Consider the following 13,880-nt stretch of genomic DNA (forward strand, 5'->3'; position numbering starts at 1 on the left):
ATAACGTCATTAAGTATAACTGTGTTAATATGCAACTATATGAAACCTCTCTGCATACTTTATGATTGAGGACTATTTATTGTTTCGTTTCAGGACGTTTCTATCCATTACGATGCATAAAAAATATTTAAAAATTAATTAAAACTCACAAAACACTTAAGTATTGTAATCTTTTTAATTGTAGATTGATCTTTTCGAGACATTTCCAGTAATTAAGTCGGGGTATCGATTACATTTGAAATGCAATGATGACTCACGTTTTAATTCGTTGAGGATGTGATTAGTTTTTTATCCTTGACATTCATTGAAAGGCAACGCAAATGGAGCTTGAGAATTTATAACAAAAATCAAACTGTTAAGCTTCCAAGCCAAAAATATATAGAATGTTAAATTGAGTTATGATCTGCGATCGGATGATTGACGACGCCTTTGACGCATTAGTTGTTGAATATGCGTCAAATGTATTCATAATACTACTCAAGGATCAAGGCGATGTCAAACAGGATAATATCAACTAGTTAAATGTAATATTTTCCCGTTGAAATAGTTTGACACTTAGTGTAAATGATCTGGCGTATTTGTACTATACTTAATGTTGGAAGAACTTTATTTCTCATTACATTTTATTTACATGAGAAACTTAATATGTATATACGAGCGTTATACACATCGCTATTAGACGTCCCAATTTTAGTCTACTAGGTTTATTCTGATGTGTTTCTTTAATGCCTTTTTGAATTGGTTAAACACGCTTATATTACGAATTTTAGACGGTAATTGATTAAATAATTGCACACCCTCATACTTAATAGACTTCTTCAAATAATTTGTACGCGGCTTCGACAAGATAAGCAATCTCGCTCGACGAGTATTGCGTGTAGTTGTGTGTTTGATTTTTTTAAATGATAGGCTACTATTAGTTATTAACCTTTTTTAAATTAAGGTACAGGTATACTTAGAAAAGTGCTGATAAAACATTCTAATATTCATTGTTCGTCATAACATATTGTCTATATCTAGCAAATGTTTTGTACTTATAGGTTGAAAGAAACTTATTATAAAACTGTTTAAGTAATATAAAGAAGGCCATATTTGAATGAAATTATAACGAAGGTACAAAAACGGAAATTATTGTGTTTCTTTGATTTTTGAACACACCTTTGTGCTAGTACATACTGGCTGTGTAGATGTCTCTCAGGTATAAAATGCATTTCTTAGGGTTCATAAATTAAAACTATTCCTTATGTATTTATTGAAAGAAGAGAGGTCATATGAGCTATGGACGTTCTAGTTAAAACTAACTAGATAATAAACAAAATATGGCGAAGCCTTCATGTAAATGGTACCTTTATTCGATTAAACTTCTAAAACATTGGCGTTTTATATACATTGTTTGGTATTTGTGTTACCAGTGAGTTGCACCTAAACCTTCTTTTTGTGTGGTAGTTACGACTAGGAACTACTTTCTTCTGTACAGCAGAAAATATTACCCACAATTTTAAGTTTGGAATGACCCACACGAATTTTCTCGAAATTCCTTTTTTTGCTTACCGTCCAATTATGATGTACACATCATTTGTACTGCAATGCGGTAGGGATTCACGTAATACATATTCAGAGATTTCCCTTTAAAGTGATTTGCTTTGATTGATTTGAATTTTAATCGGGTTCGTTTAATTGTAAACATCCTTTATGATATTATTGTTTGCTACACACAATAGAAATACGAAAGATTGGACCAATTTTGTTATTGAAAGATTATTTTCGTTTAATATCCAAATGAGGGTAGTTGAGACGTTTGTAAGTGGGTAAATACAATTAATCTAATAAATCATTGGAGTTGCTTTAATATTTGGCATAAATCTTCTTACAGATTCCCAAAAAAATATTCCTAATATTTTTTTATATTTATATTACATAAAAGCATTTTTAGTAAAAATGTAAATAATTGATATACGGAAATCTCCTTTAATATGTGAACATAGGTTAGAAGTATGCAATCGAGAATCGAGGCAAGTAATACAATTCTATTTAGGAATCTCCAGCTTCCAATCTCAGGAATGTATCAGTATGACTATATAAAGAAAAACATTCCATGGACACAGATGTGTGGCGCACGTGTTGCGAGTTATTTTAAAGCGATGCTATTGTTATTTGAATATCTTTTTCTTATATTAAGTGTATGTGTCCCGTATAACAGGGCAGACATTATGTGTGAGATTCAGAAACGAGACTTAGCGCCAACAAACAGTTATGCTATGTCAATATCCAATAAATTTGTATGACTCAATACTTGGCGATTAGAAAGAGTGGCGGAAAGTTTCTTGCCAGTTCTTCTTACCTGCTCTGCGCCCTTGACTTGCGAACTGGTAGTAAATGTAAATTTACAATTAATTTAACTTCTTTTTGACGTTCATAAGTGCACTTGTTTACCTATATGAATAAAGATATTTTGAGTTTGACTTCACGTAGATGAAAACTGGTTCTAGGGAACCTTTTTTCTAAGGATGTGATGACTTCGACCTTGACCTGTGGAATGTTGACAGGTGTGATAGTCACATTGGATCTTAAAGATACTGTGATCGCTGCCATGGTAACGTTGTTTTGTATTTAAAAAACTTGGTCACCGTGTTAAGCACTGATTTTGTGTTGTGAGTTCACGTTAATTTTTTAAATGAAATCACATGATGGTATCGATGTTTCTGTATAACTTGCTATAGGATATATTACAAAATAGCTGTAGTAAACTATTCCTTAAGTCTTAAGAAAAAAGGTGGCTTGGCAGTAGATAGTTGATAACGTGATTTTCATGATCCCGGACGTATTAAACTGTCGACGACCTCATAAACCTGCTTATAGACCGATATCCAGGCTTAAATTATATATTGGTACGATGTAGCTGGTAAATTAATTGTATGTCAGCCATTTTGGTAAATGTCTGGAGCATTTCTGGAACATTTCTATTCTTAATTAAATGTATACAATTATATGGTATAAACACGCATGATTAATAATGGATCTACTGTACAAAAATGCTGTAATCTGTGGCAATAACTATATACTATTATTATTAGAATAGAATTTAGTGATTTGAAATGTGACAAATGAAAGATAAAAAATCTTCAATATACGTCGTATAAATGTGCTTTAAGTCGATGAATAGAGGACATAGCGTGTGTTGATTCACTTTTTAATTTCAGTTTCAATTCCGTTTGATTGCTCGTTCGCATGACGAACTGGTCGAAACTGGCGTAACATAGTGAAATGTTTAGTTGGTAATTAACATAGATAGATAGTGTCTGGTTTTGAGTACTATACATTTAAATAAGTACTTAAATGTACTAGAAATATGTTATATCCTTTTTAAAAGTTTTATATAGATAAATAAAATATAAAAAAAATATACTACAAAATTTTAAAAAAATCTTAGGAATCCACTTTCATAGTATCTTCTTCTTATATTGCCATCTCTTTTCGAAGGTTGGAGATCATCATGGCTACTATAATTTGCGTAACACGCTTCTTTTATAGTATTGTAATTCGAAATAAAAAGTCGTCAAAGTACACAATATTTCTAATATATCTAGGTCGTCTGCATATGTATACATAAGTCGCAGTCGCTAATGGAAGGAACAAAGCACCGTACACATGGATATTTCTATACGTGCGCCACTAATACATGTTCATACTGTGAAGGAAACGTTTTTGACCTAATCAACGGCGTGTGACAGAAGATCTGTATATCTGATACCATATACATAAGATAGAGGAGGAAACGACCCTACAGACGACCAAACGTCATAAAAGGCAGTCCAAGGACACCCATTTTAGTTGGTGCGTTGCCGGCCTTTGGGGGAAGACTAAGCTTTTTAAATAATTATACGTAGATATAAAACCTCCACCGAGAGCCGATTCCACAGATCGCTAGTAGCCGTATGTGTTGCTTATTTTCATTTACGCGTTTTAAACTTTGCAACGAGACCAAGTGATGAACTCACGTGTAAAAATATTTGATTTACTAGGGCTTATTGTGACACGACACGAAATCGGGTCACGTAGTGTTTACTGTTAACCGCAGTTAATGAGAACAGCAGTATTAACCGGCTGGGCTACTCTCTGATACCCAATTATTGACTTAGGATTTTAAAGAAAATACAATATTACGAGCCGTTGACTCGTAAGTTGTTGAGATATTGGAATCAAGACTAGAGACTAGACAAGAGTTAGCTGTGTCAGTGTACTTATTTAAGATAATTACAGGTCGGGTTCATAATCTCGAAATTATGGAGAGACTGGCTCTACAGGTACCAAGTAGAAACCTGAGGCTTCCGGCAAAACTTTTGGATGTACCGCGCGCACATTCCAACTTGGTTAGCAAAGCGCCACTCACGCGAGCAATACGAGTAAAAGATTTCTACTGAGGTAGACCTATTTGTTTGTACACGGGCTGAGTTCACAAGAGTTGCTTTCTATATTGTTAGTTATAAGACATATTAATATAATTTTTTTAAATGTTTTTTTTTGTAGGATAATCAGTGTAGGTATTATTTTGACGTTCTATCGAATTATTTTTAACTGTTAAAGTAGAATAATGATGTGGAAATAAATAAATATTCCTGGGTGTTTAGACTTAAATATCCCTATGTAAGAAAAATTATTAGTGAAACACGTTTACCTCGGAACTTCGTGCATGTGTTTTGTTTTAAGCCATACCCTTCTAAGTTGTGGATAGCAACGCCCAAAACAATGACAACGGAATGATTCACAGGTCATTGACCTATTACTTCATATACGCTTTAACAAACCCCAAGTAATGATAACCGACTATCAATCGCCCTTTAACCTCACGAACTTTAGATTTATTCTATTTTTAAATATGTTTCCGCTGTCACAAGATAAATAAGAAATTACCTGTATTTTTTTTTATAGAATAGAGAGCAAACAGCTGAAGCACAATGGTAAGTGATGCCGACGCCCGTGGTCACACTGCCAAAAGTTCACATCTCGTTGTCGGTCTTTTAGAGATTGGTACACTCTTGAAGGACCCTATGTCGAATTGGATCGGGAATACTTAAGTGGGTAGTTGGTTCCACATACTGGTGATGCTCGGCAAGAAGTGCCTTGTAAACAGTTTACCTGGGGTTTCCAAGAATGCGAAATTAATGACTTTGTTAGGACTGTTCCCTATGTTGAAATATATTTAAATGAAAAATTATCACGATATAGACTTTTAAGTTTCCGAGAAATGTGAACAAACGTACATTTACTATTATATTTACAATATTATCAGAATACTGGGCATTGACATATGGAGTGACGTTCAGTTTCGCGGTCATTTGGAAGGGAAGGCTAAATTAGCATCCAAAAAGCATGGTGTGCTTAGCAAGGCGACTCACTCCGTGCCACCGCTTCCAACTCTAAAGCGTAAATTCGGCCCCACATGGAATACTGTTCTCACCTCGGGGCGGGAGCTCCCAACCAACTACTTCCACTTGAACGAAGAGCGATTCCAATCGTGGACGACCAATCACTTTCCGTGCGGCTTGATCCCCTGGTGTTGCGTAGAGATGTGGGGTCTTCTCTGCATCTTCTACCGCATTTACCATGGAGAGTATTCACAGGAGTTGTTCGGACTAATACATGCAGCTGAGTTTCATTATGGGACCTCAAGCAAAATACAAAATATCATCCGTATCACCTCGACGTTCGTCGTTCCACAACTGAGCGTTTTCTAAGGCAGTTTTTGCCGCGCACCACCACTATGTGGAACCAGCTGCCCACTGAAGTACTTATTTCCGATCTAATTCGACTGAAGGTCCTTCAAGAAAATATCGTACCAATTCTTGAAAGGCCGACAACGCTCTTGCGGGCCTTCTGGCAATGAATGTATCCATGGGCGGCGGGATCACTTAACAGCAGGTGAGCCTCCTGCCCGTTTGCCTCCTATTACATAAAAACCACGTTTAGGGCTCAATTTGAATAATATCATATTGAGGTATATCATTTTTATTTTGAATGCCGATAATATTTATAGAATCGATGTAAAAATTTAGAAAATTCTAATATATTTTAATATTTTGTTAGTTAGTTATAGTTGAATAAATAATGCTACGTTTGCCTCTTAAAGCTTGTCTAATTATGTAATTTATTTTTGTTTGTATCTAGAGGTAAGAATTGGCAGACCTTTTAGAATTAGTTTACCATAAAAAAATCAGAACGTCTTTCAATTGTATTCAATTCATATGGTTTTCTCACGCAATGCCATTACATAAAATTCTCATGGACCCGGCTATATTACAGTTATGGGTAATAATATCTGAACGTATGCGTCATGGCAGATAAAATACTGGTTAATTCTGAAATAACTTGGCCAGACTAATCAGCAGAATTCGTTTTTATATGTCCTACTATTTCGACTTGAATGTATGTGTAATACTCGAATTAATATCGAGACTCTGGACTCTCATCCTTTAGTTCTTAGTTTCGATCCCCGGCTGTGCTCCAATAGACTTTCGGTCTATGTGCGCATTTTAAAATTAGCTCGAACGGTGAAGGAAAACCGTCTTGCCTAAGACCTAAAAAGTCGACGGCGTACGTCAGGCACAGAAGGCTGATCACCTACTTGCCTATTACATTAACAAATGATCATGAACAACTGAGGCCTACATCTAAAAAAGTTGTAGCGCCATTGATTTATGTTATTTTAATATCGAGTTATATTCGCAATACAATATTAATATTATGAAAAAGAAAGAATTTTAGCAATATCTTAATATAGCTCTGTACATAGTTTTTAAGTCAGCTGTCGAAAAGATGCTTATAATAGTAAAACGTAAATTATTTCGTGATCGTTCGACGCCAGTTCTCACGCTGTATGCTTTGTAATGCCGGGATTCAGTTGAAAAGCTCTATAATTATAATCAATTTAACTTTGATAAGTAAACAAAGATATAGGATCAAAAAGTTTATTACGTTCCTATTAAAAACAACCTTACGTGCCGCAGTCTTTCCAAACCTGTCGCAAATGCAGTACTGTTGCGAAAATGTGGAACGGCTCAGCAAACCATAAGCGGAATTGGAGACTGCTGGCGGAAGACAGCACGTGAATTATATTTATGAATGCGGTCCCAGTAGGCGATGAACTAGTAACTTGGAAGTTCGCGTCATGCCGTCTAGTATCATGGCGGAAAGAGATAAACGTTTATTATCATATCCTGCTTCTAACGACCGTGGAGTACCTAGTCGAATTAATTTAATAGACGATTTACGACATAAGGCTAAATTCTCTGTCCAATTTTATTTTGCTTAAATAAAATGCAGCCAAACTTTGGTCGATACAATTTATTATCTTATAGCTGTTATACGATCGGGTTCTATATAAATACTAGTCGTAATTTCTACGAGGCGTAGACATCTACATAAACATTTATGAAGACGCACGTGGCAAATCCTATGTCAAGATATACGAATATAATAATAATATAAATGTTTTGAAAATAGAAGCGGGGCGTTAGTTATACGTACGATTTTCTAACGCCAAAGTTCTGCGTTTGAACCCTGACTGCATCAATGTACTGTACGAGACACAAAATAAAATTATTTCTCTCTTTTCAGTGAGTTAAAAAAGCTATCGGAGGAGAGTCTCACTCGACAGCCAGAAGAAGTCTTCGATATTATTTGCAAGCTTGGAGAAGGGTCCTATGGCAGCGTTTACAAGGTATGTTACATTACAAAAAAAAATGAAAGTCACTTAACCGCCCAACGAGGCCCGATGAAGATTTTTTTTGATTATTTTTCATTGATATTTGTTAAAGTAAAGTAACCATTATTGTTTCGATGGTAATCGAACGCGCTATATACGTTTATGTATGTATCTTTTTTAATGGACATAAAACCTAAATTATAAACTAACTTCTTACCCCATGTTCATAAGAACTAAACTGTCGTGATTTCTGCCGCGCACCACCGCTATGTGGAACCAGCTCTCCAATGGAGTGTTTCCGAAACAATTCAACTAAGGGTCCTTCAAGAAAATAGTGTAATAATTTTTGCAACGCTCTTGCGAGCCTTTTGGCAATGTAAGTGTCTATGGGTGGCGGTATCTCTTAACATCAGGTGAGCTTCCTGTCCGTTTGCCTCCATAAACAAAAAACTTTGCCTTTATAATTCATAATGCATGGAATAGAAATAAATACATTTTAGTTAGATTTTTATTAAAAGTAGTTAATATATATATATATATAGTAAAAAAAATAGTAAATTATTTATTGTACGCCATAAGAAATTTGTATAACATTCAAAATGGCGACGCTTGGAGCAATTTTAGCCGCCGGGCTAGAAAAGTATGTGACACTGTAAAAATCATTGAGTAAATTGTCTATAAAAAAATACACGTCAGTTACAAAACGATCACAGATTAGTTTTTAAAATCTTCACTAATATCTAATCTTTAGTCCACGCCTAAAACAAAAACAATATCTGATCACATTATAACGCGAACGGGGCATAGTTTTTAATGTGTTTCGTAACAACGTTTATAGGCAGGCAATAAGTCTGTGTAAAATTGACAAGCACAAGCGACACGACAGCTTTTAAGGAGATTAAATAGTTTGTAACGTTTCATAGTAACTTTAGGCAGTTTTTCTGTCCGTATTCGGTAATTTAGTCGTTATTATTATTAAGCCTTTATTGCTGACAGCCAATATAATATAATAACACTTGTTTTAGGTTACATAACCTAACTTAGTCTTATACATCAGATGTGCCGGTGATCAGCTATGATGTGATCCCATGTGTATAGGTCTTCCAGCTGCTTCTGTTATTTTCTAATGTTAGTTCTTCATTTCCAAGATGTGCCTCCTATACTCTTTATATCGTCTGCCCAACTCTTCTATCTTCCTCTTTTATTTTCCATCTCGTAGTTACCATTCTGTAATAATATTTTGTCCATTTCAACTTACTATCTCGTGTTTTGCCTGGTCCAGTTGCCTTAATTTATTTATAATATCCTCTACTTTGGTCGTTGATCTTATATCTTCTGCTCTTTTCGATGTCTCAGTGTTTATTTATTAACAGCCCATGCAAGGCAAAATTGTAACTAAAATAACGTAAAACTAAAATAAAATACAATTACAATATTGACAGTAAACCTCCTGCTAGCCTTTAATCTTTTCTAAGTATATTTTTAAATCACAGTATATAACCCCCATACGCTTCACAAATAGGTCGCTCTCCGGTGAAGAGTCGGGAAACCCACCCACCATGTTTCATTCCATTCCTGTTTTGGCATGTTCTCAACTTTAAAAGATGTTTCTGAGATAATGCCCATGTCTGGCGGCCGTAACTGACACATGGTTACATTTCATAGGACAGATACATAAGTTGGACACCTTTTTGTTAGCTACCCTTGGGAAATATTTACTTTTAAGTCAGATCATCAATAAGAGTTCCTTATAATTCCCAACCTTTTTAGGTCTGCGAGATTTCTGTATCTGTTTCATGAACAATTGTCAATCTAATAGACGAGGTGGCAATCTAATAGAGGTGATCTACCTCTTGTGCCTAAGGCATGGGTTTATTTTGGTCTAAGGCGTTCCGGTTTCCTCACGATGTTTTTCTACAGCGTTGAAGCGAAAATAATGCGCACCTAGAAAGTCTATTGGTGCACTGCCGGGGATCGAACCTACGACCTCAGGAATGAGAGTCGCACGCTGAAGCCACTTGGCCAAAAAGATCAAATAATAATAAGAAGTCATTTAATATTGTTTTCTCGAATTACACATTAAATTTTATTTGCTGTAATCGTAAAATTATTTATTTACACTTATGGCAAAATCAATAAAAAATAAATTTGGTTTTATATAATGACAATGATATATATTTAGGTTCTTATATACGATTTCTAACATCAAGTTAAATATACTAACACCATTAATCCCGTGCCGTGCTAAAACTTTAATGAATCCCAAAATATGTTGCTTAAGTGAAATACTCAAACACGGGTGGACCAATTCGAATATTTCTTTTTTATTTATTTCTCAAACTCGTACGTTTTATGTTCGTACGTTTTTATGGAGAGAAACGGAAAGTCCTAAATCCTGTTTAATTATCTGTGGCCGGAGCGGGTCGTTTGGTAAAAATAAATACATTTAAACCACGAGATATTTACTTAACATATCCAATGCAATAGTCGTAGTTAGACAGTACGAGACTGAGAGCCAATTCTCCGGTGAGTGATAGGTGAGGCAAATCTCAAAATACCATTGGCGCTACAACGTCTTACCGCCCGATTTCTGTATCTGTTTCCTAATTTTTTTTCATCAGCCCACTACGCATAGGGACGCCGTCCTTTCATGTCAAAGACACACGGGTTTCCTCACGACTGAGTTTTAATTAATAATAATAATAATCGATGGCGCTACAACCTTTTTTTTAGGTCTGGGCTCAGAATTCTGTATCTGTTTCATGATCGTTTGTAAATTGAATAGGCAAGTAGGTGATCAGCTTTCTGTGCCTGACACACACCGTCGACTTTTTGGGTCTAAGGCAAGCCGGTTTCCTCACGATGTTTTCCTTCACCGTTCGAGCTTATTTTAATTGCGCACATAGAAATAAAATCAATTGGTGCACAGCCGGGGATCGAACCTACGACCTCAGTGATGAGAGACTGAAGCCACTACATGAGTTTTAATTAACACATAAAAAAACGCATGATCCCTGTGTAGAGTCTCGACCAACACGGCTCAAATGTAAAACCATTTAGAAACAAATGAAATAATCATCGTCACGGCTTTCGTACTTACATCCTCAAATGAATACCACGGCCCTTAGAAAACAAATACATAGGTTTTACCTTTCCGAGAATTTCGGATAACCGGTTTCGCGTTCTCCTTTACCACTATTTATGACTCGGGTTAAATTTCAACGTTACTCATAATACCTTTTATCGACAATCCGAAAGTTTTATAACCTAAATAATTATTTATTCTGTGGTGGTAATAATGCGTTGAATTTCGTGCGTGTGTCGATGTTCGATTTAATACATGACGACATACATTACCGGGAAACGTAAATATACTAAAATATCGATTGGATACGATGTTTTCTTCTGCCGTCTTGTTTTAATGTAAATAATTACTGTTCACGTAATCACCAAATAAGAACATCAAAGAAACCTTTCCCTCCTGTAGTGCTTATGTAATACTTGAACGATCCCATACACGGAATAATAAAAACAAAAATTGAAATTTAATAACTAAAGGAATATTGATATCTAGAATAGTAGTTCTATAAATATCGTTATATTAGTGGTTTAAATATTTCATTCATTGACTTTCCGAATAACGGTGTTTAACACCGTATTCAGGGAGACGCAATTTTTGGAGATTCTTGACCGATATAACGCGCCGTAACGTTTTTCTTTACCCAATAGTAAAACGTTCCGTGACGTCACTGGGTGACTATTCCTAAAAGTTACCATTATGTAGTGTAAAGTACTGGAAAGTCTAAAATAATATTAACAATGACGTATATTTCAATCCCCGCCCACGTATCGTAACGTTTTACAAGAGGACCAACCTCTCAAAATTCGTTACATAATACTTGTACGACCCCTAATATTAAATAATTTTTTTAAGAGGAAATAAACCCGCAGTGTATAAACTCTTACAGCCTTATTGTAACACCTAGATTAAAGTTAGTATCGCTACGATGCTACCTCAAGTTGACAGATTGACATTCATCATATGGAACTAAATGAGACCGTTGCTTATTACTCAATAATCTGTAATCTTATTTCTGCTTAATGGATTATGGCTTCAGACGGCTGAGACACTGCGGTAATCTGCACTTAGTAATTAACGTTGTCATGACAATTTTTGTCATTTTACGTGATCTTAATTTCTACTTTAACATTATTTCGATTCGCAATGAAATAGGCTCACAAATAGGTATATTTTTACTGGATAATGATTTATGGTCGTACTCTCTACGGCTTGATAATTTGGAGTTCCTAACACAATCCGTACGATTGGCAGTGAAGAATTTTCCCATGGAAAGAGTGCGTGCTTCTATTGATATCTGGCCTCAACGTTTAAAGGACTGTATTGCAGCCAATTAAGACCACTTCTTATAGCTTTTTATATTTTAAATTGCTTTATATCTATGTATTAAAAGTAATAAATGTTATTTGCAACAGATTTTTTTTTACTTTGTTTCAGTATTAATGGTTAGACTAGCTATTCAAGGCCAATAATTTAATCTGTTGCTTTATTGTTAATATTCATGCAAATTACATGTCTTAGGCTCAGTCTTAGCTTAGTCCAAATACGATCAGTAATAGACAGTTTTCCATTAATATTTTATCCTTATTACTCTCGCGTCAGTTGGTACATAAATAATTGAGACAAAACATTCTTCAACAAAGTTATATGTTCTAGTCTAATCTCGAGTCTTATCAATAATTTTTGCTAACATAATCAATTTGTGAGATTTTGACATATTGTAAAAATATCATAACTAAGATGCTGCATAAATTAAGAAGAAGATGAAAAGATTTGTTCTTACATCACGATGTAATACATCGAAACGCAGAAAATACGAAAAACAGAAAAGTTTATTTTAACACAATTTTAAAAATTATGTTTATTTCCAGGCGTTACACAAGGAGAGCGAGCAGGTGCTTGCTATCAAGCAGGTGCCGGTGGACACGGACCTGCAGGAGATCATCAAGGAGATCTCTATTATGCAGCAATGCGACAGCCCCTACGTAGTCAAGTACTATGGCAGTTACTTCAAGAACACGGATTTGTGGGTAGGTGTTTTTAAATTCCTAACCATTTATTATGCTTTTGTCTACCCTCAAATTTAAAAACTCTAACTAAACACGTCTAACCATGCTAAGAATGATTTATGCTAGCGCTTGCCTAATATGTAATATCAATTCGTTTGTTCCTTGTAATACTTTTAGTCGCATCTTCTGAGTTTATGTTCATATAAAATATATCATATATTCATGCTCCATAGCTTAATGACAAGATTCTGATTGTTTTAGTTAAAATTATTACTATAGAAAGTTCAAAAATATAATTCTTAGAGATTACGAATTCAGAATAACGTTTATTCAGGGTTGACTACCTCACGGAGGTTCAAGGGGTCTTTAAAATATTAAATTTTAGCTTATAAATTGAAATATTTAAAAATTATACTATAGTATTATATCTAGAAAAAAAATGCGAATGCTGTGCCAGAAGTCTTACCACCCCACACCCTGGCGCAGAGTACGCATCCTGCATTTTAAAAACGGATTAATGAGGATAAATTTTAGATATAAGTTTATCATTTGTTTGAAATTATTATTAAATTAATTCCAGATTGTTATGGAATACTGCGGTGCCGGCTCTGTGTCAGATATTATGAGGTTACGGAAGAAAACACTCTCAGAGGATGAAATAGCGACCATTTTGTGTGATACGTTGAAAGGTCTAGAGTATCTTCACCGCCGAAGAAAGATCCATCGGGATATCAAGGCGGGAAACATTTTACTCAACATGGAGGGCCACGCTAAATTGGCTGATTTCGGTGTGGCCGGACAGTTGACGGTAAGTAAAACGAAACTTTATTAATTTAAAAATCCTAGGTAAGTGAGAACTGGATAAGTGAGTGTAATAGCCGGGACCCGTCATTTTAAGCTCCCAAAACCTCTATTAGCGAGATACAGAAACCTCTGTAAGAGAGAGTCGTTTTTCTTTCGTAGACCTCCGTAAGTGAGACTGCTACTTATCTATAAGTCGAGCTTTTTTTATATAATAAAGATCATTCCAATGAAGCTAGCTGTAAATGCGTTGGAGACGGGCCGTCAGTACTTTGAACGCGGCGGTTGA

At 35.1% G+C, this 13,880-nt stretch overlaps 1 protein-coding gene across 2 annotated transcripts in view; it reads left to right on the forward strand.

Moving 5' to 3' along the window:
• LOC123714010 (serine/threonine-protein kinase 3) overlaps positions 1-13,880 on the forward strand; it is a 30,383-nt gene that overhangs the window by 5,043 nt on the left and 11,460 nt on the right. For both annotated transcript variants that reach the window (XM_045667999.1, XM_045668000.1), the window contains exons 2-4: positions 7,615-7,717; positions 12,653-12,811; positions 13,371-13,598. In XM_045667999.1, coding sequence (XP_045523955.1) covers positions 7,615-7,717; positions 12,653-12,811; positions 13,371-13,598 — 490 coding nt within the window. The remainder of the gene's footprint in view (positions 1-7,614; positions 7,718-12,652; positions 12,812-13,370; positions 13,599-13,880) is intronic.

This window comes from Pieris brassicae, chromosome 9, assembly GCF_905147105.1.
Source record: "Pieris brassicae chromosome 9, ilPieBrab1.1, whole genome shotgun sequence".
Classification (NCBI taxonomy): Eukaryota; Metazoa; Arthropoda; class Insecta; order Lepidoptera; family Pieridae; genus Pieris; species Pieris brassicae.